A 27,630-nucleotide genomic window follows, 5' to 3' on the forward strand; every position below is an offset into this window, starting at 1 on the left:
AAACTCTTGATCAAAGACATTCCTTGGATGACAAAACACTGTATACTGTGTCACACAGTCCTGACCAGACTGCACGAACAGTAGTTTAAAAACACATGCCTACATTGTTCTCTAACTGGCTTTTAATTTTTTTTTTCCAAAAACCCAACACAAATTTTTGTGTAGGCACACTTTTTTAAAGGCCCAATTTACTATTTTTATAAGCAAATGCAGCCACATATACAATTTGGTCATGGTGAACAGCTACCGGAGAGGTAGCCCACTCCCTGAAAGTAATGCAAGACTGCATCTTTCTATGGTCGTTGCAGTCAAGATTTGGCAATAATAGAGTAACATGCCACGCTAATCCCTGAGCAGTGCCAAAATTGCAGGGGTTCCAGGCACTTACCAAGGGTTCATGTTTCCATCTGGCACAACAGAGACTGTGGTGTCTTTATGATATAAGGTTTATTTACACATATATACCACCTGAGCGTACGATGGAGGTATTCACAACATCAACACCACAAAAAGGGTCTTCTTTCTCCCATAGCCTTGAATTCAAACAGAAATCAAATGTTGCTCTGCTTCTGTATCGAGTCTGCAGTTTTTTCTTCTATCCACCATCACTGCAACTCAACTATGGCTTTTCCTGCTAACTAACCACGAGCTGGTGGAGGGGCACCTCCCATTTGCCATCGCACACAGAGCCCCTTTCTTGGGTTCCCTTAATGGCCCATCACCCAGGCGATCACCTCATCAGGGAGCTAACCTGACCTCTATTTTAACACTTGCTGGATCCAGGGCTCAGGAAGGTATCTGCATACAGCCTACTCCTCTTGCCCCCAACTCATAAAGTAGAAAATAGCAACAATGGCATAACTGGTTTGTTGACATTGCCTCTCCAGCGTATCTTTTGCCCGCAAGAGCAATGCCATGTGATGCAATCTGTAAAATGTAAACACGGACCACACTTATTTTTAAAAAAATGTTTCTGTGAGTTTATATACTCTGTTTTAAATAGGACAATATTTTATATGGTTGCATGTTCTAGAAATGCATTTCATAAAAGCAAGATACTGTTATATAAAAACTGAGCCAATTCATTATGCACTTATTCCGTTTTAAGGTACATATGGACCCTGCATTTTAGTCTGGTGATTCTCTAATGCACCTTGCAACAGATTGTGACAAAGCAAATTAGCTCCTCTCTTGATGGCAGGGGCAGCAAAAGATATGCTGGAATGGGATTGGGAAGAGAATGCCTCTGGTTCTCTGGAGTTTGTTTGTTTGTTGCTACTGCTGTCCATGCAGGGTCCATGGTGGCAAGCCTATGCAGGGGAAACAAGCTTCTCTCACTGCCCAGGAAGGATACTAGGAAGCACTGCAATTAACTGGCACCAGTTGGGAAGCATCTCCTCAGTCAGGCTGGATGGAATGATCTTCCAGGGTTATCTCTGAGAATCCAAAGATAGGCTGCCTCTAGACTTGTGTCACTATTTTGTAGCAGGGATTCGAGCACATGGGTTTGCACAAATAAAGTGAATTATAGGGCAATGTCCGAAGGGACATGGGTGGCGCTGTGGGTTAAATCACAGAGCCTAGGACTTGCTAATCAGAAGGTCAGCGGTTCGAATCCCCGTGACGGGGTGAGCTCCCGTTGCCCAGTCCCTGCTCCTGCCAACCTAGCAGTTCGAAAGCACATCAAAGTGCAAGTAGATAAATAGGTACCGCTCTGGCGGGAAGATAAATGGTGTTTCCGTGCACTGCTCTGGTTCGCCAGAAGCGGCTTAGTCATGCTGGCCACATGACCTGGAAGCTGTACGCCGGCTCCCTCGGCCAATAAAGCGAGATGAGCGCCGCAACTCCAGTCGGTCACAACACTGGACCTAATGGTCAGGGGTCCCTTTACCTATAGGGCATGTCCCAGAGCAATAAATCTACTTAAAAAATAAAAACCACACACAACGGTCTTTTAACAATTTGGAAAGTGATTAAAAATGCATTGGATGCATCAAAAAGTGTGGGATGAATGAATTATTGACAGGAAGGTGTGTAAACACCCTGTAAGCAAATCAGGATGAATGCTCATTGCTATAGCGTGACAACAAAAATTATGGGGAGAGTTGTGAACTTTTTAATATGCTTTTACACATGCAAGACCTAAAGAGACACGTAAAAAGATTAAGTGCATTCTTCTTCTTCTGGACTTTGAAGACACTCAAACCTAGAACGCAAGGGAGAAACGTGCTAAGAGGAAGGCACACTTGGCAAATCCACACCGTGATCAACTCCTGCCCAGAAACCAATGTCCCCACTGTGGAAGGACGTTTGGATCCAGAATTGGCGTCCACAGTCACTTACGGACACATTGTTAAAACCGTGTTTATGGAAGACAATCTTACTTGGCTACGATTGATTGCCGAAGATCTATCCAAATCATCCATATTCTGAAAGTTACAGTTGAATCCATATCACCAGACATATACAAATGAAAAATAAAATCAAGTACATAACAAAAACTATATTCAATCTATAAAAACTCAAGTCCAACAGAGAGCTTTCTTAACCCAATCATCTTAATCTCTTGATCTATTAAAAGGTTTAACACTTCATTTCAAACATTCATTAACCTTTCTTATAATAAACCCAAAATGTTAACATCTGATTTGCATTAATTCAGCTACCCAGATATATTAATATATTGTAAGCCCAGAAGACTTATGTGGTCCCGAACGGTGTCTTTTTGTATTGTAAGTAAATTTCTACCAATTTGACAAAAGCTTATTTTGTCTATTTTCTGCTACTATATAGGAAATTCTTTGTCTTCTGATCTCACTGTTTGACACTCTTTTTTTTATAATTGGGCATAACAGGATTTCATAGGTAACATATTTGTGATTTATTATCTTCCGATATTTATTCACCATCTTGCACTTCTACCACATGTGAACCCCCCATCGCTTCTTGACATTTTCAACATAAGGGAGTGTGGCTCTTACTAATTTTATGTACCTTGGCTGGAGTACTATACCATCTTGTCATTACTATAAAATAGTTTCCTCCTTATGCCTATGTTCAAAGAAAATTTGTGAGCCGCTTCCCGTACGTTTCTACCAAGATCTAGGTGAATACGCTCTCCTATCATTTGTGCTCACTTAATCATGCACTTTTCAATTTGTTCTGGTTCTGTTTGATATTTGAATAAAAGTTGATATCTTTTTGCTGCCCTGTGCAACATAAGACTACAGGAGTCCAGTTGTGCTAGCAGGGCTTGTTGCATTGGCTTCTCCTAGTGTTAGTTTCTGTATGTGCAATTTCTAATGCCTTATCATTCAGATACTGAACAGGAGGAAAGTCCAAATGGGCAATTGTGTGGACTCTGCAAACGAAATGTCTGGGCAGTGGTAACTTTGGGGAGGAGGGCCCATTCAGAGAGACTCTTGCCCACCAGCACAGGGTGATCATAGTATCAGGACATGTTGTAACTCACAGAATCAGGCACACAAGAGAACCGCAAGGACCTAGACATCAGAAGACTGTATTGTAAAGGTATGGGATGTGGTCCACATGTTAAAACTAATATAATTAGTCAGAGCAGGCAGAGAATCTAGTGTTACACTTAAGAGAAAAGTAAAAGCTTTTTTTGGTCATGTTTAACAAACTGCAAGAAAATGCTGGCCCATATATTTCATTAGGAACTTTGCAAAACACTGTCAAGGACTGAGACAACCTTTTTACATGGGTCTGTAAATGCATGATATTTGTGAAATAAAGGCTTCTTTAAAAAATGTGATCCATTATATACAAACTTGGCATTGTGTTAGTGAGTGTGGAAAGGATTGTGCCAAGAATATATTCTGATCATTGCTTTATTCTGGCAATGTGTGAAAACATTACTCAACATCTCAATCTTTATAGATTCAGTATACTGAATCATGTACGCTTATAAATATAAAGGATAATTGAGTGCAGCAGATTTGTGGTTCACAAACCGTTCCCACTGAATAAAAGCACAGGACACAAGCATTGGGTTTTACAAATTTATTTCTAGACTTTTAGGGGAGGTCTTTATTCTTCTTTCTTTTGCTGGAAACTTATCTGTTACAGGTCTGTTGGTGAACATGTGCATTTCAGACCAGTGATGCCAATAAGTACAATATTATTATTTTTTTAAAGATACAAATCTGATTTGTTTTGCTTTCTATAGATCGTTATAACAATGTGACAAATAAAGCATCTCTGTTGGCACGTGAACCCGCTTAACAGCATTTGGCCTTTTAGTACATACAATACTTAAAATTTTGCAGTACACGCTGCCGCTTCTCAGTGAGCAACACATAATATAACCAACAACCACTAACTCAATAATCTTGTTTGGTTCAGAGACACAGAGATGCCACAAACAGAAATGTCTATGAGGTAAGCAGTAAGAAATGTTCCTGAAATTTGGACAGAATGAATCCAGTCCTCGTGGGTCCTGCGGATGCTAGAAGCCTTACAAGCCTGCTGTCCTTTTCCATTTGAATAAGCTTAGGTAGGATCTTAACTGCGTTTGCCCTCAAAAATGAAGTTCTAATTCTGTTTTGGTTTAGCAGCATACAGGCAACTAGATTATTCTTCACCATACAACTCTGTTAGCTGGCTTACTTAATGAGATTTACAGGTTGTTGTTTGTATTTTTTTTTAAATTAGCATTATGCTATAATTAACATCAACAAAAACCCTAATATATCATAACAGATTAAACACACACAATACTTAAATTCCAGAAGATAACCTATCATACCGCATGATGATTCCCCAGTGATGGAAAGCATCGGGCATATAAGAGTTATATTATAATGCACCTTTCATATATCAAATGTGGCTAATAACACAGCTTAAAAACTACTATGATAATAAACCCCAGATCAGAAAAAAAAGAATCCACTTTATAAAAAAACAAAAAAAACACATAACCAAAAGAACCTGACATTACTCAATCTTCTGAAATGTCTGCTGTTTTAACATTAGCACAAACTAGTTGCAAATCGCGAGACCCATTCAGAATAATGTCCAATGCATTTCAGCTTGCAGTAGAACTATGAGGCATTGTGAACGAACATTAAAACCTGATCTAAACACGGTTAACTGAAGTATGAGGTATTGTGAAGCAGGAACCTTTTTTGGAATAGAGCAGTAAATCACATTAAGTAAAAATTGATCACATAAAAAAAAAAATCTACCAAAAAATGTCAATAATATAATTTTCTATGAGAAAATTTAAAACCTATAACATGGCAGTATATGACATTGTATAACCAAAAAAAAAAAAAAAAAAAAAAAAAAGACCACAAAATAGCAGCAAAACACAATGACAAAGATACAGAAAAGCAATGTTAATTTTTCTTTTCAATTCATGCTGGGAATTTATCCATAGCAGCTCAATAAAAAAAATGGGAGCGTCCGCTCCTTTTTTTTTTCCTTTTTAAAACTTTTTTTTGTTTTTTACAATCAACACCTTAGCGGCAGTTTCTCACATACATTTTGCCATCACATTCTCCTCAAGCATCAACTTCAACAGCTATGTCCACGTCCCTTCAGCTACTTTCTACAATAATAATAAAAAAGATACATAGCCAAGATGTGCAAATTTTCTATTTGTAGCTAAATTAAAAAAAAAAGGAGGGGAATTACACTGGATTAAGAACTTTTCTTTTCTTTTCAAGTACACCAATTCTACACTTTTAACTATGGTGCTTTCTTGTGGTTATTTTGGAAACAACTGGGCCGAATGTGGTACTATCTTGACATGTCCTCATTTCTTAGTAAGATGAGTTAAAACTGCAACATCAAGGGCAGAAAGATCTTTTTGTTTTCTCAGAATCAAGGGGGTGATTTATTTTACAAATTATACTGGCCTTCTGAACATCCTCTGCAATAAATATTCTTTTTAGCCTTAACTATAAATTATATATTTTAGTGTTTAATAGCCTTCAGTTGTACAACATCTAGAGACAATTCTCAAAATATGTGTCCTATAGGTAAACCTTTCAGGCCCCTAAATTTATATTTTTTTAAAAAAATGAATTGGCACCAAAAGATTTCTAAACATCTCTTCTATTGAAAAGGTTAGGAAGATATCCTGGCAATTTTGTGAATGCAATTTCTCTGACTGGAACACAACCCTTCAGAAAAAAACAACAACCCCACCTTTCCTCACACCATAGTTAAATGCACTTGCTTTGCAATTCTGAGTTTGCACACAAGCACTTTATATATATATTTATATATTTATATATATAATTTCCAAACCATTCCATTTGAAGAAAAAAAAAATTCCCACACACAAAAAAAGAAAGTATTTCCTATACCTAATGAACTGAAAGTGCTTTGAAATGGAATGGTTTTAAAACAATAATAATAATAAAAAAGAAGATAAAACTGTGGATTCAACCTGGATATAATTAGGCTGTGTATCGTTTGGGTGAAAACCAGCATGTTTTTGTACACTACAAAAATAGGAAGGTTACAAAAATATATTATATAGCTATTGGAACTTCTCTTTAATGTTGGAACAGAATGTCGGATCTTTTCCTGGCCATGCTAAGCTGGAACCCCTAGAAGCCTTACACACAGGTAATCCACAGGCACAGAAGATTAACATATAATAATGCTGATTGCTAACATATACTAACGTAAAGGTTACATTAAAACCATTTATAAGGTGAAGAGGATAAAAACCTAAGGGGATAAAATAAACATTTACAGATGAATTATAAAGTGACTAAATGCATAAGCAAGCAAGATACAGAAAAGCCTAGAACTGCATTAAAGCTATGCTTTTTAAAGGAAAAAAACACACACCCAAAACACATATAACCTATCTAAAAAAACACACCCTCTTCTACTTTAAAAATGGTTGGCTTTTTAATATGCAAGAATCAAATCTAATACCTCCCCTGGAGAGACTGTGTGTGTGTGTGTGTGTGTGTGTGTGTGTGTGTGTGTGTTAATGCCTATTTTTACAACATAAAGACAAAAACACTTTAATATATAAAAAACTAATTGATTATTATTGTATAAAATCTTCTATTTTTGTAGCACAAACCCCTGGAGATCATGCAAATACTATTTTTTTTTCTTTTTAAGACGGTTGAGAGTGAAGGGGGGGTTGTCTGTTAAGAGTCACAAAGGGTAGGAAGGAATAGCGAAGAAAAGAATGAATGACATTTTCCCTTCTGGTATAAAAAGTCCTGGAGAAAAGGTTTTCCTGGGTAGGGGGAGGGAGGGGCGGGGGGAGAAGATCCTGATTCCACTTCCTTCTCAGATGCCCTTTCGTTGTTTGCTGGTACTGCCAAGCAAACCCAACTGCAGAAGTCCTCCTTAAATATTCACATCTCTAACATCAGTGGGTGTGCAGGAAAGATCAGCTTCATCTTCAACAGTCTTTGTTTCTGAAGATATGTTGTGTTGCTGCGCCTGGCGTAGACTAGATTCAAGGAGGGATTCAATCTGTTCTTGGCAGGCTCGTAAACAATCCTGCGAAAGAGAAGGGGAAAACTCTTTAGCAAAACAGAGAGAAGTGTGCACAGCCAAATAGCTTATCCCTAGAAAGCAAATAAACAAATGGAAAAGAGTAAGTCATAAATAAGCCATAATAATACAGAAGTGGCCACCACTGTGTTCTCCAACTCAAAAGCCCAATGCATGTGACGTAGATATGAAATTGGAAGTGGGAAGAAGAATCAGGAGAATGCCTGGTGACCCTGGCCCCTGATGTTCACACTTTGTTATTATTTCCTTTATTCCTTGTATCCTGCTTTTCTTCCCCAGGTAAAGGGACCCCTGACCATAAGGTCCAGTCATGGCAGACTCTGGGGTTGCGGCGCTCATCTTCCGGGTCATGTGGCCAGCATGACGCCGCTTCTGGCGAACCAGAACAGCACACGGAAACGCCGTTTACCTTCCCACCGGAGCGGTAACTATTTATCTACTTGCACTTCATGCTTTCGAACTGCTAGGGTGGCAGGAGCAGGGACTGAGCAACGGGAGCTCAACCCGTCATGGGGATTCGAACTGCCGACCCTTTGATCGGCAAGTCCTAGGCTCTGTGGTTTAACCCACAGCACCACCCGCGTCCCCAAAACAGCCAACAACTCAATTCACACAAAATATTGAAATAATGAATACAGGTAGCAACTGTTTTGGGCGTGCCTGATATGTGTGCTGCTTTTGGTGTGGCGCAAGCCAGGTGATTCGCAGGGCCCTGCAACACCAAAAGCCATGCATTTTTAAGCTCTGTGCTGCCTCACATAACAGGTGACTGGTGCCGCATTGCAGCCGTGCCAGCCAGTTAAGAGATGTTAGGTGCCAAACTTGGCACCCAAATGTCTCCAATTCCTCGCAAAAGGCTGATTGCCCGTTGCGGAATGCAATTTCTGCTTCTGCACATATAACTTCCAAGTCACCCAAGGCGGAAGACGCAAGTATCACCCAAGGCAGAGGGTGCAAATGTTCATTTCAATAGAAGGTCACCACTAATTAATCTAAATGGTCCACAGCTATTATTCTCAACAGAAAAGTCAGTAAGCAAGCAGACCACTGGAGCAACTTCTCTAGGTCTCCTTACAAGACAGAAGTATCATCAACAGCTATGAAGTAATCACTGGAAGATTCACCAGCTAGGTTTTGAGGCTTTGTCTTTCTTTCCGAGGGCGCTGACCTGGGCTTCTCCAGTCAGTTCAAAGGAAGTAGCTCCTTTGCACTTACAACCAAATGAGTAAAGAAGCCTTCCTGTGGAGTAGGAGGCGGAAATTCGTAGCCCTCCAGGCCACAGGGAACTGTTGGGGACTCCAGTTCCCATCAGCCTCACCAGCATTGCTCATGGCTAGAGATGATGGGAATTATAGTCCAGCAATGTTTGAAGGACCACTCTCTCCGCCCCCCCTTCCCTCCTGTAGTGCACAACCCAGTCAATAAACAAATCTGAGAGCCTGAACTTTGAATCACTGTCCATATTTGCTGTGTGAGCCTTAAATGCTCATTGCAGATATAGGCTTTTTCGGGCAAATGTATTCTGAAGTGAAAACTTAATGTGACGCTAAGCATATTAAATAATTCTGCATGAAGCCCACAGCCATCTTTAGTTTCCCATTCAATGGCTATTATAATATATACCATTGGTTTTCAACTGATGGGTCGGGACAGAGTACCAGAGTATGGCCTGATCTAAAGTAGCAGAAGCAAAAAGATAGTAAAAAATTAAGAGATCCATGTTTGAATTATAGGTGGGTTTCTGGTCTGAAATGGCTGGAGACTATGGATTTCATATATACAACATGAACTAGGCCATTTCATGTATGCAACAGAGGTCAGAATGTATAGAAAGCTATTAACATATAGGGCTGTGTGGGTTTTTTTCGCCAGTAGTAAAATAGTAAGCATCTATTGATGTCTAACTATAGGAAGGGCTTTAAAGAGTACATCATAGCTGATGAACCAAGCTATTTTCTTGAATGCCGGCAGTGTAAACACAGCTCAACGAACTTAATATACTCTGACAATATGGCATACTTTTCTATTTTGAAAATACTACCCAGAGCCCCTTTATTGTATTTTATATGGCGACCACTTAGTACTCATCCACACTGTCTGCAAGGAAAATGCATTGAGATAGGATATTTTAGGAGATTTGGAAACATTTAAACAGCATAAGAACAGCAAAAAGGAGAGTTTTGACATCTTAAGAAGAGTAACAAATTGATTGCGGCATGAACTTTGGGTGCCAAAGGTCTCTTCCTTGTTGTTTCAGCAACAAACTAACATGGCTACTTTTCTGGAATTGGTCCCAAAAGGATCAGCCATGCCAACTAGGAATTAAGACTGGAATGAGACCTGGTTGATCACCAGTACATGCATCCCTGTGTGTTGGTGGGATACCTTCTTCAGTGCCAAGTGCTTTAAATAGGCAAAACAAACAATCCCACAGCAGTCTGCCGAAATTCCTTTGGCTCACTGTTTACTCCTGTCTTTCTAACAAACATCGCAGAAGCTTTTTTCAATATGTTTAACTCTGTGTATTAAGAACTTTGAAGTTTCCTTTTGGGATTGCCTTTTCTGATTTAACCTATGACATGTGCTAGCCCTTGCGGTGAACCCAGTCTTCCATGATAAATTGCCGTCAAAAGTGTTAGGATGTGCATGACTGAGAATGAATGTTGTTTTCCTGAGATGGTGACCTGCCTGCTGTTTTCTTTATTTTCCTGTTTCAATTCTGCCTTCATTCAGAAGCTTCTTGTGTGACCTACCAGCTTTTCACTGATTCCGCTGCCACAAGAACCTTCTCTACCACATGGCATTTGGGGGGTAAAATAAGATTAAAAACCCAAGCAAACAATTCTCTGCAAGCCTCTTCTGAGAGAGAGGGAGGTTAATCCTACCTCTAAGCAGATCAGACCATCAGTTACAGCTCACTGAAAACAAATAACCTTTGACCTTTACTGGTTTAAACTCTAGTGTAATATTTCCTCTTGACAGAGAGACAGTATTTTAAATTGCAAAAAGAAACACCCTATATCCTAAAGCAATTATGCCATAGGCACCCTACACAGCACTGGCTTTTCTTAATAGATACAAATATGGTGTTTCCATGGTATGAAATACCTACTCTGATCTCACACATTCTTATTTAACCCAAATAAGAAATATAAAAAGAAATATATAGGCTTTTCCACAAGAGTTTTAAAAACATATTCTATCACTTTCAGAAAGTTTGGGGAAAGATGTGAGTTTGATTCAACCATAACTGAACAGTATAGTCAACAACTCCATATTGAATGAAAGCATATTATATTTTTTCTCATATTCAAATGCTGGCCACCCACCTGTGATACACTCATCACTTGAAGGTCCCCTGTTGGGACTCTGTTAAGCTGAGTGGCCAGACCAATTCCACCTATCAGGAGTCGTTCCCAATCTGGTGAGATCCAGGTGTTTTGAACACCAACTCGCATCAGCCCCAGTCTGTAGGGCTGTGCTGGATGGAATTGGTGGAAGCTGTGGTCCAAAACACCTGCAGGGCGCAAGGTTGGGGAAGGCTTACCTATAATACTTAAGAGGAACTCATATTCACACACACACACACAAACACGTACACACAAATTAACAACTGAGAAAGCATTATCAAACCTATAGACTTGGTCGGAGTTCTAAAGAAAGCAAGACGTCTGGCGTCCACAAATTCCAGCTGCTCCAAGGGGGCACAGGTCTTACCCCTAAATTCATGCTGTAGTTTCCAAAACTCAGCATGACATCAGGGACAATCCTCAGCCCCATCCCATCTTTATGCACAGTAAGCATGCAGTTCATTTCTGTCACACACACTTCCAATATGGCAGTCGCATCTTACAACTACGGTGTTGACAGAGACTAGCCCCAAACTCTTCTTCTAAGCTTGGAGGTAAGGAGCACAATGGTTTCGGCAGTCATCATCACCACTACTATCATTTATTTATCCTTTGCCCTTTTTCCTGACAGGGACTCATGCTGTGAAGATACTTGAAAACACAGTGTGATGTAGCCCCCAGTTCTGCTCTTGGATTTGGAAATCACCACACACACAAACACATGCCCACCAGAAGATGCTTTTGAAGCAAAGTGCAATGTTGGAAGGATCTCCTGGATTAGGCCAGTGGCCCACCTTGCCTAGCATCCTGTTTTCAAAGTGGCCAACTAGAAGCCTGTGAGAAACAAGCAGATACCTAAGCACAGCAACATCCCCCAGTCCTAAAAGCATACTGCCCCAGTCAGTGGTGGTAGAACACAGCCATCAGGGATAGTCGCTGCTGATAGCTTTCTCCTCCATAAATATGTCTTCTAAAGCCATCCGAGTTGATGGCCACCCCTGCTTCTTGTGGGAGCAAATTCCCTAGTGGGATCCCTACTCCCTTCTCCAGCTCCAAAGGCCAGCTAGGGCCTGCTCTTGTCATGCGGAGTTTCCAAAGTGCAGTCCAATTGTGGAGCTGATACCCCAACATCTTCCCAGGATTTGGGCTGGAGGAATGCTGAAGCTCATCAAGCTTGCTAGAGGGTGACTGGACACTCACAAGATTTGTAAAAACAAACAAAACTGGGTGCATAGCACATATGGTTTTAGGGATTGTGACCAAAAGATTCGTTGTCACTGGAGGGGACCTGCAAATTTTAGCTCCACGCTGCTTTTTCTCCCCAGTGATTTCTGATAAGTCTTTCTTTCAGCAGATGCAGGGAACTCAAGAGTTGGTATTGATGTCTGAAACTCAATTTTGAGCTTTGGAACCAACTAGAACCTTGCTGTTTCTGACTTTCCCTTCTCAATGCTTGACATGAATGTCAAGGGAGTTACCATGGGCCAGACACTGTGGAATCTCAAAGGTAGCAAGCAAAACTCATGCAGCATCCCATCTTCTCCAAAGCCTCGTGAGAAGTGTAGGGCTGCCATACGTCCATAATTTCCCGGGCATAGCCGGAATACGGCAGTCGGAAACTGTCTGGGTGGAAATCACTGGAATGTATGGCAAGCTCAACAACTTTGCCAAAAGCTCTCACTTTGCACTAGGCATCCAGGGAAGAAATACAGGTGGTAGTAATTAAAGTTATGTCTGGCAGTGCTGACTCTGTGATTATGTTTTTGGAATCCTGTTCCTTAGAAACTAATATATTTGACTGCATTGGGCTACAACTGCCTAGTATCGAATTATTGGCACCATCAATCGATAATGACATTAAAACAGAGAACCTGTGGATTATGAGAATTGTAGTCCAACAACCTTTAGAGGGCATCAGATTAGGGAAAGTTTACTTAGAGCTTGTTCAGACCAGGCCTGAGAGTTGCGAGCAAATGAGTGTGCCCTACTAACATAAAGACATAACTTTTTACTATAACTAAGCTGTGATCAGGCTGTATGTCAGTCAATTTGGGATTTGGAGATCAAAGAAAAGTAACAGAGACAACTTAAGAATCCTGCAATATTTATTGCCTGGTCCACTGTGGTTACAGACAAGATGCTCCCAAGATGCTACAAATTCCAATGTATTTAACAGATAGCATCGAAAACAAATTGAATGTAGCAATTTTCTGGCCTTGAAATGAATGTCAGGAACAGAGCCGATGGAAGACAGCCCAAGAGTCTAATGGTGGCTATCTGACTTCTAATTACCACTGATCAAAAGCAAAATGGGAAATTGGACTCCTACCAAAATGAACCATAAAGGAATTTCAGTCAGGTGCTATTAATTTTAGCTTTTACTTTCTCGTGGTTAAAAGTAAAAAATTAACCGTAAATTATTATTTTTTTAATCCTCTAGGTCATCTATTCCAGCCAAGAATTTTAAGTATATTTTATGATGTTCAAATGAAATGAAATGTTGATCTCTGTGGTTTTTAAACTTTAAAGTTGATGACTGTGTGGCACATTATGAAAACCCATGCACTTGTAGAAGATAAAGTGCAAGTTCTATGTTAAGCAACCCAGAAAAACTTTTTTTGTGCCCTCCGGATTTTTGGACTGCAACTCCCATCCATTTGATGATTATGGACCATCAGCCTCAGCCAGGAATGGTGGCAGCTGTGGAAGGCCACAAGTTAGCTGGTCCCCTGTGCAGACAATGCAGCAGTGGTCTGACTTGGTTAAAGGCAGGTTGCCATGTTCCTACAGTTCAGAAGCTGCTATTAGATAAAAACTGAGCTTGAAAGGGGGAGGCATCACTGACATTCAGCCTCTACTGCCAAAGGGTGGTAAGCTTCAAAAGCTGATAAAAATGGTTTATTTACAGAATAACCCCATTTTTCTTTTGTCCACTGCATTTTTAGTACACCATACTCCTTCTTGGAGACACCTAAAAACAATTCAAAAGTATGACAACATAAAATTTAGCAAACTGGAATTATGTAGAGACACATCAAGCCATTTCTTTTTACAAAAGAATATCCATGGAACCTCAGAGATTTTTAAGAATGTGTTTCTACATAACGTTCATGTGCCAAATTTTATAATAGAATTGCTTGAATCACACTCTTGTCTGTAGCTGTGTCTAATGATGAACATAGTAACTAAAAATGCATGAGGCAAGAAATTGAGCGCTTCTGTAAATAAACAAACCACAAACCATTTTCTCTAGCACCTTTTGAGGTTCACCTCCTTTCTGTGGTCAGGAAAATTTAGTCCCAGTGCATACTGAACAGAGTTCTCTGGATCATAGCTCTTTTGAAAGACACTAGTGGGTTGAATCCAAAGAACAGAAAATCTTTGGAAAGCAGCTGTGAATGCTATTCCCAAGGGCTTGGACAAGTGCTAACAGAAAGAATTGCACCGTGACTCCGTTTGTGCAAGAGTTTCAGCAAGTAACCAAACATCTTAGGTTTTATATTTCCTGCGTAAGGTAAAAAGGTAAAGGACCCCTGGATGGTTAAATCCAGTCAAAGGTGACTCTGGGGTGCAGTGCCCATCTCGCTTCAGGTTGAGGGAGCTGAGCTGGCGTTTGTTCACAGACAGCTTTCCGGGTCATGTGGCCAGCATGAATAAACCGCTTCTGGCACAACACAACACCATGACAGAAGCCAGAGAGTGCACAGAAATGCCGTTTACCTTCCCACTGCAGTGGTACCTATTTATCTACTTGCACTGGTGTGCTTTCAAACTGCTAGGTTGGCAGAAGCTGGGACAGAGCAATGGGAGCTCACCCTGTCGTCCAGATTTGCACCACCAACCTTCCAATTGGCAAGCCCAAGAGGCTCAGTGGTTTAGACCACAGGGCCACCCGCTCCCCTATTTCCTGTGTAACACTCCAGTGTGATGTGTAAAACGCTCCTTCAGAAGAGGACCTTTGGATCCAAACCATTGTTTTCAATTATAAAAATCCCTCTTTCCGAGAAAAGCTCAGATATTGACCAAACCACGTAAGAATGCATTGTTTCACATGATTCAGAAGACCGCAATGCAATAGACTCCAGTTCCATCTTATGCATGAAAATATGCTTAAATATAATTTCCTTATCACAATCAGTGCAGGATAGCAGGTCATTTAACTGCTGCGGAACCCCTAAGTCAAATGTATTGCACTGGACAGAGGCAAAGTACAGTGGAGAACCTACTTGGTTCATAGGTAGACAAGACTGCAATTCAGATATTAAAGCCAACTTAAGTTTACCACCCTGCTCCTGCCAACCTACCAGTTCAAAAGCACGTCAAAGTGCAAATAGATAACTTCCCGCTCCGGCGGGAAGGTAAACGGCGTTTCCATGCGCTGCTCTGGTTTGCCAGAAGCGGCTTAGTCATGCTGGCCACATGACCCGGAAGCTGTACGCCGGCTCCCTCGGCCAATAAAGCGAGATGAGCGCCGCAACCCCAGAGTCGGTCACAACTGGACCTAATGGTCAGGGGTCCCTTTACCTTTAAGTTTACCACACAAGTTGAGAGACAGCAGAGGCAAGGGCACTAACTCTAACCCCATTGGGCTTCAAGAGTTTGAGGTCAACAGGCTGCAGTAGAGACCCTGCTCTTCCTAGGCACACTCCCTAAGCAATGTATATCCTGGAAAATCGAGCTTCTACAATGCTGAGGGAGCCTCCATGTCTTCACAGCCACCCTCAAAACTTGTAGAGAGCAAATGGGAAAGGGTAGTGCACATCCCTGCTCTCCTCGTTCACATGTTCTACTTATTTGTAAGTTCAACATCTGTATAAGGCTGACCCCACTTTGTTTCAACATTTGAAATGAAGCCAAGACTTAAGGAGTGAATTTAGACCTGGTGCCACTGAAGCACTTCAGGTACAGTCTTCAAGCTGAAGTTGTGCCACTGAAATCAACCAGTTTTGAGCATGACAAGGTGACTCAATCCACCTAGCACTACCACTACCACCTAGCAAAACACATCCTTCATTCAAGACAACAGGGAGATCATTTGTGAGCTCTGCAAAGGCTTCACGAAAAATGAGGAGAGTAGATCAGGCTGAGGTAAACTGCACCCTGCAACCCTGACACTAAGTGTAAGTTAGCACTGCCTTCAATGAAGCGTTCTTTCTACACAGCTCTGTGATGCTTTCTTTAGCTCCTAATCTGGCCTCAAATCAAAAGTAGGCAGGATGTGATTTAAAAGAACCTAGTGCCAATATTGCTTCTGCAGGCTGCTTTTCTCAAAGTGTCTTCACTATTCTCTCTCTTTTGCTATGCAGGCAGATGATGGATCAGCGCAGGAATCTATGTTGCTTACACTGACTGAGCACATCCAATCCTGAAAAAAGACTGCCTATAGCCAAAACTTTGGCAGCATGAAAGACAAATAAAAAATAACATCATGAACCCATGTATAATGCAGTAGTGAAGCAAGCATTTGCAATCAAAGTACCACAATATTCCATTCATTATGAAGTCTCAGGACGTTAAGGAACCTCATTGTAATTGTGACAGCTCTCGTTTCTGCACTCTTATATTTTCTATATATTTATGGACGTATGAAACAAGGAATGTTTTAGCCGTGCCTCCAAGATTTGGTTGCAAGCTGACTTTATTTGACTCATTGTTGGTGCTTGGAGACCTCACAAGAACCTTTTTCCAAGCATCTTTTTATTGGGCTTTCACATTGTTCCAGCACAAAGCTAAACTCTGCCCCAACTTCACACACCATTAGGGCATGGATCATTGACTTTAGGTCTTCCTTGTAGGCTCCCTTCCTGCCCATTCATTCATGAAAGGTTTATTGCTCACTAGTTACTGATGAGCATCTCCAGGAAGCTGCGGGGCAAAAAGAAGAGTCCTATGAGGACCATCTACCTTTTCATGAAATAATGGGGCACTTAAAAAGCAAAACAAAAAACAGCTGGGATGGGGAGGGCTTGGAATTCAGTATGATCTACTGTGCAGGTCTACCTTGTTGTAAACCATTAAAATTCTGTTAACATTTTCCCCACACATCACTTAGCAATATAAAGAATCTCAGGCGTGGTTAAAAAAGAGAGAGAAAGCTCTGTTCACTGCAATCACTAGTTCCTTGACTTAAGAGCACTTGTCCACACGATTTAATTATCTATAGATCAATACAGCCTCTGAACTTGTCCTCTTAAATTAAAGAGTTTCTCTTTTCCTTTCTTGGTATTTCTTCATTGAAAGGCTTGGAACTAGTGGTAGCATTCAGCCCACACAATACATAAAGGAGACATTTGGGTACTAATGTAGACAATAAATAAGTGAAGATGAAGAAGGTGACAGATGTGAAGCAACCTTTGAGCCTTGCTTTGATTTGAGGCCCACAAACAGAATTGATGCCCCCATCCAGGAGGCACCAGGACTACGGATCAAGAATCACTTACCGGGTCACATTTGATGACTTTCGAGAGGAAATGTGTGAGGCATTGGTAAGAGAGGAAAGCGTTGGTGTTTCCAAGGTGAAGGCCTTGCACAGCAGCTACCACACTACCAGCTGCAATCATGGAAGGTGGATTTGAAATAAACTTAACATCTGTTGGGGGGGAAACAAAGAAATAGAAGTGAGCTTGCATATACATACCACCCTAAGCTCATGGGTGCAAATAAAGGCGGCTGACCCAGTGCACAAAGGTTTCCAATGGGCAGGCGCGAAGGTGGCTCAACAGAGCGTGTCCATGTGAACATATGCATCTAGGCTTACTGCTTTTCTTACAGCATCTCTTGGAACATTTTTTGGCCCAGCTCTGTGAACAGTCCCATGAAAACCAACCTGCATATAAATTCACCCATGCAATCGTTTCCTTCAATGAGATGTGTTGGTATTAGCATCCATGTTCTGCTTGCAAGCCTCCCATAGACATATGGTCAGCCACTGTGAGAACATGCTGATGGACTAAACTGGCCTTTGGCCTAATCCATCAGAGCTCCTTTTCAAATCCCATGTAGCTGCATAGATTTAGGGCTTTGTGGTACTTTATTGCACCAAAGGCTGTAGCAACTCCTTTGAAACTGGACCACCATCTTGCATTCTATTGTTTTTCAGGATGGTTCAGTCTCCGGCAGCTAAAAGAACGCATTCATCATCAGACCATGAGTTTGCAAGCAAAGCCAGTACAGAATCCCTCCCCCCCTAATTTTTAAAGCTAGTATAGAATCCTGGTTTCAACACTGTTCAGAGAGAGCACATTTAGAGGGTTTTCTAATTTTCTCTCCAAATGGTTTCCATTAAACATACTTCTGACCACATACGCTGACCAAAAATTTCACTCTTTCTAATAAATAAAGGTGGAAACTTGAACCCCAAATATACAAGAACTTCACCACTACAGTGGAATAGAGAAATCAGATGTAAATGGGCACTTCCTCCGGTAAATGTTTTGCTTCAACCTTTCCCTTATCTGTGACTGCCTTCCATGCGGGCAATGGGGACTTAGTGTAAGGGGGTCCCAAGAACTGGCAGACAATAAGCTACATTCTGATATGACACCACGCTGACAAGAGCCTGGGCCCACTTCCAAACTGCATTGCTGTAGGTCTTGCGGCAAAGCCACTCCCATGATTGCTTGGCCTATAGCTGCCATAGAGAATGTTACAGCAACAAAAAAGCAATCATTTACATTTTGAGGCTAAGGCTCCTTCTAAGCAGGCATGTTTGATTCATGCCTTCATTTGACCATGACCAGGAATTAAGAGAGGGGGAACATGTTTCAATATCTGATTGTCAGGATGAAAGCAGAAAATGCCAACCTATGTACATCAACTTAGGAAACGCTGCCAGCAGCTTGGAGGCAATCCATCCGCTCACCTACAAACCCCAATCTAAAGAATTGCAATTTCCCTTCCAATAGTCCACTATGCTAAACGCTTTCTTAAAACCGTAAATATTTGAAATTGTGATTTGCAGCTGCTCTTCAGGAAAACCAGTGTGAGAATATTTTATCAGCAAAATCACCTCCAGGACTATGCAAAAATCATTTCGTTCGCATTCCTTGTTAAATGTAATGGCTTGCATTCTATTGGGTCTTACTAAGAGTAGATCTATTGACAATACCTTAGTATGTCATGTCCCTTAAGTTCAATAGGGCTACTGTGAGTATCCCTACCCAATATTGGCATCTTATTCCAATTTAAAATGTTGACAGTAGGGCAATATGCCCTTTTAAAATATTGGGAGATGAGAGATAGCTCAGTTGGTAGATCATGAGACTCAATCTCAGGTTTGTTGTTGAGGGAAATCACAATTCAGGAGCATTTGCACACTGCGGTGCAGAGCAACACACATTTAAATGCTCAAAGCCTCAATGATCCCCTAAGACGTGGACTACATGTATTGCTATTTAAACACTATGCCATGTTGCCTGAGATTACCTTCCTACTTTTCATTTTACAAAGGCCTGTGCCTAGGCATCAATAAATTTTCAACATCAGCCCCACTGGATGAATAGACATCAAACCAATTAACTGCTGTACAGCTTCTAAAGGGTTTTGAAGAAGCACAGAAATGACCACCCTGATCTGGCATTCTGACTTCTACATCACCCAGATTCAATTCTTTTTCCAATCTTGGAAACTTTGCTTTTTTTCAATTTGGAATGAAGGCCCCACCTTTAAAACAAAACAAAACCAAAACCCCAACCCCAAAATGGGCAAAGTGATCAGGAGATCATTCAAAGAGTAGCAAGTTTGGGAATGCACAAAGTACTTCCTTTTAAAGTGGCAAGAGAAAAAGGAAGAGGAATTCCTAGTCACACCCTTTCTTCCCAAGGTGGAAAAGCAATAATGAAGTTTAAATGACCGGTTTGTGCCTGTCCCTATAACCACTCTAGACAAGCGGCATGGACAGACTTTTTGTTGCGACACAACAAGGAATTATTTGTGGCAGAGACCACTAATTTCAGCATATTAATCAGGGGGCCCCTCTCGGCTGTAATTGGATGCTCCCAAGGGAAGAGTGTGGCATCATTGTCAGCCTCCATTGCCTCATCTTGCGCTATTGAGCGCTCAGGAACAAGGGGGCTTCGGTGAGATGAATTAGACCTGACACAGCTACAATGGGGAAGGGGGCCCCTCAATTGAAGCACACATCCCCAGTAGCCTATCTGAGACTTCATCCAAAAAGAATAAACAACTTCAGTGTTGTTAAAAGGAGAGGAGGGGGGGAGGAAAGAGGAGAGAGAAGAATGCCAGCCACCCTGAAGGGAGGACAAAGCAGGCATCTAGGCGCTGTAGCGCTTTAAAAAAAAAAAATTCCTAACAAGGCAAGTCACCCCCTTTTCCTTTTTAAATGGAGCAGCAATTCCATCCGTCTGGAGAGCTGGGGGCTATGAATGAAAATCTTTTCATTGAGGCAAATCAAAACTCCGAACATAAATCACTGGCTGCGAGATGCAACAGGTTTCAACTGGTCGCATACCTTGAGACTTCCAATTTTAGAAAGGCTCGCAGAATAGGCGAATTGTGGCAAACGCATTTCAAAGGGAGGGCTTTTCTCCAGCAAAATCACATTAAATAATGATAATAATCCTCCGCGGAAGAAAAGTGATGGGGGGGGCGGAGCAGCAGTGGCAGACCCAATTATGTTTAGACAGCCGGAGGAACAGAATGAAACCCCGAATCTCCCAATATTTGTCCCAATTAATCGTTCTGCTTGTTTAGAGCAGGGCCTTTTCCCTAAGCAGTGGTCTCAGCTTGGATCAATGAAGCTCACTTCATTTGTGTGATCTGCTCCTTCCTTGGCCATGCCAAGGCCCTATTCATTAGGCTAAACAACTCGTGGTAATTTTTCCCCCTTCTTCTTCTTCCGTCCCAAGCCTCCCACCACACAAAAGGAGTCTTTTGAGAAAACATATTCAAAACAACACAACACAACACACACACACGTGAAAGAGAGAGAGAGAGAGAGAGAGAAATTACAAGGCAAATCCAGTCTGGTTAGACAGAGAGCTGAAGGAGGAACATAAAAGGGAATTCCTTTTAGCATCACCTTTGCTTGTAATCTTCTTTATATCTAGAACAAAACCACACTTCTAGAAATCCTCAAACATTTGTTTTTACCCTGCCTTCACCTCATTTAAACTTTTTTGCCCACTGTTTAAAAGTAAGTAGTTCTATTGCAAAGTCCTCTAGGGACCTTCCCCCTTTATTCCGCATGAAGTGGAAGTTGTGCTCTAATGGCCAAACGGACCTTTAATTCAATGGGGTTTTGGATGAAGCCTCAGAAGTAGTTAATAAAACAGGGTTTGTAACTCATCCAGATGGGAGCTTGGCAAATTAGAATAGCAGAATGAGGAAACAGTAAAAACCAATCCTATCTGTAGAAAGGCCATGCATCCATTTCCTGATCTCTGTCTCAGCAGCCCTCAATTAATTTTCTTTCTTTCTTTCTAAAATGTGGCTGTTAAGGATAAATTCACCAACATAAAACCCTATTAAACACTGTTTACTTAGGCAAAATTCCCACTGACTTCATTAAGATTGGGGGTTCCCTTGTTGACCTCCACACACTTCTTTTAAAAGCCTGCATAGAACATTTTTCTGGACAAGGTTTGCATTCACCAATTCATTTTCCGGTTCTACGTATGGCGTTTAGAATAATGTTTAAGATAGGCCTCTAGACGTGCCTTCTAAACCAGAAACGTAACAACATTGACAGCAGATCAAAGAACTTGGCTCTTTGCAAGCCTCCGACCTTTGAACTATTCTTGTTTTCATCACTGCGGAACTGCTGCTGCCAGCGCAATAACCCAGGTTAAACATCCCCATATCCAAAAGAGGACGCTATTTGGGGGTAAGAAGCAAACAAGCAAACAAACAAACAAACAGGCTCGAAAACTCACTCTGTGGTTACAAGGCTTGTCTCACCATTGGGACTTGCTAGCTTGCTCTAAACCTATTTTATATCTCAAAACTTGATTCTTTTTACAGAGCACTCCTGTTCATGTCTACTCAGCGACAAGTCTCAGTGGATTCAGTGGTGCTTACTCCCAGGTAACTGTGCTTAAGACTAAAAACTATTTTTTAAAAACAAATAAATGCCCTAATGTTTTTAAAGAGCATGGTGAGGAATGCATTTTCTAGAAAACCCTGAGCTGCATACAGTCCTACAGTTAGGCTCAGGATGAAAGGCGAGATTGAAAAATATTTACAATATTTACATATTTCTCTTTGGAGAGTCTGCGGCTACCTCTCTAAACCAAACCCTGCAATAGGACGGCCTGTTTAAAACCAACAAGGGGAGGTGGGTGGGTGGGTGTGAGGGGGGAATCTGCTTGTTGTTTTTCTTGGATCTTTCCACCAAATACATCTCAGATGTGACATCACAAACTGCTGGGCTTTAACCTCAAGCATCAACTTGGATTTTAAATGCAATTCAAGTTTCCAAGCTCAGAGAAGTCTATTCAAGCTCAATTGTCCCGTGCCTACCTGGGAAAATGACAAATCGCATTTCACCAATAGAAACACTCCCAGAATGTATGCAAAAAACACCAGTTTGATCCTCAAGAGTCAACACTGCAGGCTTCCGTTCAAAGGAACGTGAGCATTGATGACTTTTGCTTCGTTGTCCTTTAGCCATTTCCAAATCATTCTTGCTACACTGGAAGAAAACTAATTTTTCTCCCCCCTTTTTTAATATTCACGCCCCCCCCCCCTTCCCCACTTGGCCTGCTGCAAAAAAGCACCAGCTGTGCTACCTGAACATCAGGAATGCAACAACACATTTCCAATCTCGGACTCCTGCTTGTCATTTAGGGGGTGAAAGGAGTAAGGAATAGGAATAGGGTGTTTGGAATAAGGAATCAAGGAAATGAAACGGCAACAAGGGAAGTGGCAGGGCGGGGGAAGAGTGCTTAAAAGTGCTGGCATGCGCGCACACACACAAAGATTGCCCTTGAAACAAAAACCCAGTCCCCTCTCTATGAAATCCTGGAGCTTTGTCATAGTCTCTGGCTCCTCCCGCGGTTTTGAGCGCACATGGCTTCAGCACAGCACGTGGTCAGCAGGGTGTGGACAGTAGAGACTCAGCTCTTGGCCAGAGAACTTCTACGTTGGGCCCACTTCAACTTCTTTGCTCCTGCCCTCTGCCAGCAGCACTTAAGGATTGGGAAGGGGCGGGAAGAGGTTCAATTCTAAATGTTCCAGAGAAAGCGGACACAAACCCTGCACCCCAATGACTTTAAAATGGCAAGAACAGCAACAACAAGAGAGGGAAAAAACAGGTTTCCAAGGCCATCCAGCCCTGAAGCTCTTGGGCAAACCTCTGAGAGCATGAAGCTCTGCAACGGACAACTAATCTAGCCACTTTCCCCCAGGCTGAACCACACTCCGCAAAGCGATTTTCAGCCTCGAAACAGAGAGGAAATGCCTCTTTCTGGCAAACTCACCTTTGGCAAAAGTAATCCGGGTTCTGGAAAAGGAGACACCTGCTTAGTGCATGAGCTAAGCTGAAAATTTAGTGCCCAGTTTTAAAGGGTGCGCCTATGGGATTCTGGGCAGCGGGTAAAGGGAGGAGGGTGTGCTTGCTGGGGTACACAGACACACAACACGCCTTCTGGAGAGTGCAAGGCTCATACCTGTAGCACATAGAGCCACAAAAGTCTGGGCGTGTTTACGGATGATCTGCTTGCTGTCCTCAGCCACAGGCATTTTACTTAGAAAATGTTCAATAAAGTCATGAGGGGTCATGGCAGCCAGATTCCATTTCAGCTTATTCACCAGAAGCAGTTCCATTTGCTACAAGGGGGGAGGAAGAAAGGAGAGAAAGAGAGAAAAATGTGATTACAAAGTTCCCTTTATAAGCACCTGGAAATGCAGCGTTTGTTGGCTGAGTAGCTATCCTAACACTGTATCCTGAAGTCTGCTTCACTTTCGGTGCCTTGCTTTGTGCAGGAGGGTGAGCCTCGCCAGCAAAAAATGGGCTCTTGCCAAACATGGCAGCAGCCATAATGCCACCGGAGGAGAACAGAAGCAGGCGGGAAAGGTGCCTTTCCACAGGAAAATTACATAATTCTGTTCCCTCCCTCCCTCCCCCCCACTTCAGCCCCACCACCACCCAGCTGCTCTGAACCAGCGCTCCATTAACCAGGCATGCGGCCGGACGGATGGGTTTCTACCGCAAGAGGGCGCTAGCCACCCATTTTTCCGCCTCTCCCCCATCTTGTTACTGTATTTCTCCTCGTTGTGAGTTAATAATAAGGCTTTAACATATTAGGGAATTTTCATTCAGTTAATCTACTGCACAATATGGGCTGCAGCCGTCCAGAGGTTGACTTTATACACCGTTGCTAAAAATATTTGCTTACTCCCCGCCACAAAAAAAGAAAGAAAAGTGTGCTTAGGATTGCAGCTCAGCAAGTCTGTCTCCTTGGCGCATGTTTACTTGGAAATAAATCCTAAGGAGTTCAATAGGGCTCACGCCCCACAAGGAATGTGGAAGGGATATTATGCACCCCTGGCTTTGCCATTCAGAAATCTCAAGAACCATATTGGCCATATCTGTTATTTCCATTCAGGTAGTCTAGAAGCTTGTCTGGATAACACGGGAAGAGCGCAAGCCAGGGAAAGCCAAACACAGTTCTCAAACCTCAAATGTGAGGTGTAGGTTATGATGGGGATATAAATCTATTTCTTTTCCTTGCTGAGGTTTATAGCTTTGTTTCCCTGATGAAATTAAATAGGAAATTACCAGTAATTCGTTGGGTCTAATGGAGTTATCAGTGTAAATACACAGTTTCTCTGCAGTTAGAGGAATGGTTTCCTTCATTTTCGAAGCCACAAACATGCAGGTAGCTCCCAGCAGTTGCAGGCGGGTTTTCTTGAGGGGTTCGAAGGAGAGATATCGGTCCAAATAGTTCATAGCCAAGGGGAAAACCTCCTCTTCACATTTCTGCTCCTCACAAACCTGGAGGGGAAAGAAAGCCTGTTGAAACTAGCACTTTAAAAAGTAAAATAAAAAATCTCAAGGAGTTCCCCATGCCTTCTGGCAACCAACTTGCTTTCAGTGGCTATGAGGTGGTGAAGGGGAAAAAACAAAACAAATTAAGTGAATTTCCTTGAATAAAAACAAATAAACCGACGAAACAGTGCAAGAGAAGAAATGAAAGAGAAAGTCGCTAGTTGAGCAAAATGTGGCTTTCAAAAACGTGGTCGGCGTTCGGGCAAGAAAAAAAATTGGAGCTTTTGAGGGGGGCCCTATTGAACGGCAAGCGCCCCCCCAAAAAAAAAAATTGGGGAAGGGGGTTTCAACCCGTTGGGGGCCACGGCCTAGATGCCCCCTATTGGCTCCCCCTGACTTGGGAGCTGCCGACCCCCGCTTTCGTCGAGACACAAAGGTGGCGTCCAGTGAGGCAGCTGCAAGCCTTTTTCCCCAGACGTCATCTTTTCAAAAAATATTTAAAAATATTTAAAAAATCTGCAGAGCCCCCAAAAGAGTCTGAAAACACCGCCGCGGGGGTCCTTTACCGATCCCCCTTGGGATGAGACCCGGGGGACTCTCCAGGGGGACACCCCGAAGTCAAACTCCAGGGCTCCCCAGTCCTCTTCTCTCTCTCTCCCTCAGGAAGCAACGTGCGACATTTGCCAGCGCCCCGGCTTTCAAAAATTAATTAAAAATAGACCGCAAGTCCGCAGGTCTTCGCAAAAGGGCTGAAAATGTAGCCCAGACGCCCCTGGTCCTGATGGGAACCCCCACAAACACGTGTCGCCGACAGAAGGCGAAATCCACACCGGTTTTTGCCGGGCGACCTTGCCGACAAGTTCGTGCAGCAGAAGCATGTCTTCCAAGGGGGAAGCCCAGAGGCTCGCTTCTGCTCTCTGAACAAAGAAAAGTTTCCAGCAGCAACTCCCCAAGATCTGCAAGCCAGGAGCCCGATCCCCTCTGCCCGGGGTCCCCCCGGGAACCCCACTTTCCTCTCTCCCCCTCCCGCGGGCTCCTGCCTTTCTAATTATTAATAAACACTTGGCCTTTGCAATAAAAGAACAAAGATGGCGCATAATACTGGCACGGGGAGCACTTGCATACGTGTCCATGGATATTAATTTAAAATAAAATCCTAGTCCGATTCATGGCAAGGTTGAAGGGCTGCCGAAGAATCCGGAGGGGGGCATGCTCCAGGGATCTGCCGATCCCACCTTTAGGATCCCGCAGAGGCACGAGGAAGGGGGGCGTCTTTCTGAAACTTCCAAAACTCGTTTCCCCCCTCTTTTTTTGCACGAATTGACTCTATATACTAACTCGACAAGCCCCCCGTTATTGGTGACAGCGTAAAGGCTGCATTCTAGCTTATCTAGCCCAAGTCTATAGGAAAGAGGGGAAAGGCGTGGAGGGTGGGGGTGGCGGGGGGGGGTAGAAATCAATGCTTCACAGTATGTTTTAGGGTACAGGAAATTGGAGGGGGGTAAAGAAAGACAGAAAAGAGAGGAAGAGAGACACTGGGACTCCGGAATGGTTTTATTGCGAGAAAGCGCAAGCTTTTGCAAAGCGCGTTTACCAACCTCCAACATCCAAGTGGCCACTATTTTCCTCATATATGGTAAGATCTCCTTCTGCACGCACTTGAAGTAGGAGACCGAGGGCGAGCAGGTCTCCTCTGCTTTCAGCATCGTCTGCAAGACCCTGTCATTGAGCAGGTTGGTGTCTTGGTAGGCTCTCCTGATGGTCTCCACTTCACAGCAGAGCAGCTGATGTTCCATGTCTGCCGCCTCCGCCTCCTCCTTGCTCCTTCTCCTGCAGGCGCAGCTTTGCTCCAAAGGACTGAGTCAGATTCTCTGGCTCTTCCCCTTCCAGGAGTCCCTCAGATGCTGCTTGCTGCTGCTGCTGCTGCTGCTACTGCTGCTACAGCCCTCTGGAGGCTGCAAAACTTTCTAACTTCCAACAAAACTCTCCTGTATGAGTCCCCCCGTGACGTGACTGTTGTTAAGCAGAGATCAAAGCGCGGGGAGAATGCGAAAGAGAAGGGAGAGGGAGAGAAGCCAAAAGCAGGGGGCAGAGCCCTAAAGCCATCCCATAGGCTGCAAGTCCTTCCCCCTTTGCTTAGCGGAGACAGAAGCAGGGCTTTTAATGCAAATGCAAATGAGGACAAGGGCTCGCTTTCTTTCTTTTTCTTTTTTTCCCCTTTTCGGGGGAAGGAAGGAGGGAGGGAGGGAGAGACAGAGAGAGGTGGTGGGGGAAGCCCAAATTGTCTTTCCACTGGATCAGGCAGAATTTTTTAAAAATGGAGAGGGCTCCGGCAGCCGAATGATGAATGAGACTAGGCCACACACAGACACGGACAGGCAGTAGGGGCTTCGGGCTCCTTTTCCAAGGAAGGGACCCCACCGCCACTACGGTGGTTTGGAAGATATCTTCTGCGTCGTGGGCCATCCATCTAGGAAACAAGCATTCTTAGCCGTGTTTATTTTTATTTTATTTTTTAAGTTATTATTTTAGAAGGCAAGCTCATTTTCTGGATAAGTTAGGAAAAGAACCCGGGGCAGCTATTCTAAATACACTTTCTAGAGAGTAAGCACATTGGGCTTCTTTGTATGAATATGTACGTACTTAGGATTGCACAGAGGGCCGAAGTTATTGCCACTGACTAGAGAAGATATAATAATAAAAAGACGATCCAAATTATTTGTGGCGTTTAATTTTGAAGTCCAAGCAGCCTGAGTCTAAACTCATTACGCGCGACAAAGGCTCCGCGACTTCCGTAGATGACGTCTACTTAGA

General features: G+C 42.6%; 1 protein-coding gene across 1 annotated transcript; it reads right to left on the reverse strand.

Annotated features, from left to right (window-relative positions):
* Positions 1–4,008: 4,008 nt before the first annotated feature.
* CCND1 (cyclin D1) lies at positions 4,009–26,920 on the reverse strand. Its single transcript, XM_083752659.1, has 5 exons — positions 26,415–26,920; positions 24,607–24,822; positions 23,495–23,654; positions 17,309–17,457; positions 4,009–7,503 (listed from the first exon to the last, which is right to left on the reverse strand). The coding sequence occupies exons 1-5, from the start codon at positions 26,610–26,612 to the stop codon at positions 7,348–7,350; spliced, it is 879 nt and encodes a 292-aa protein (XP_083608785.1). The 5' UTR covers positions 26,613–26,920; the 3' UTR covers positions 4,009–7,347.
* Positions 26,921–27,630: the final 710 nt, after the last annotated feature.

Source organism: Podarcis gaigeae, assembly GCF_964106915.1.
Source record: "Podarcis gaigeae genome assembly, chromosome: 1".
NCBI classification, from domain to species: domain Eukaryota; kingdom Metazoa; phylum Chordata; class Lepidosauria; order Squamata; family Lacertidae; genus Podarcis; species Podarcis gaigeae.

Excerpts from the sequence above, each read along its gene's own strand:
- CCND1 (XM_083752659.1), bottom strand. The coding sequence starts at position 26,612 with ATGGAACATCAGCTGCTCTGCTGTGAAGTGGAGACCATCAGGAGAGCC. Across the intron at positions 23,655-24,606 it reads TTAGACCCAACGAATTACTG|CAAATGGAACTGCTTCTGGT; the intron begins GTAATTTCCTAT and ends CCCCCCTTGTAG. Across the intron at positions 7,504-17,308 it reads AAGTCATCAAATGTGACCCG|GATTGTTTACGAGCCTGCCA; the intron begins GTAAGTGATTCT and ends TCTCTTTCGCAG.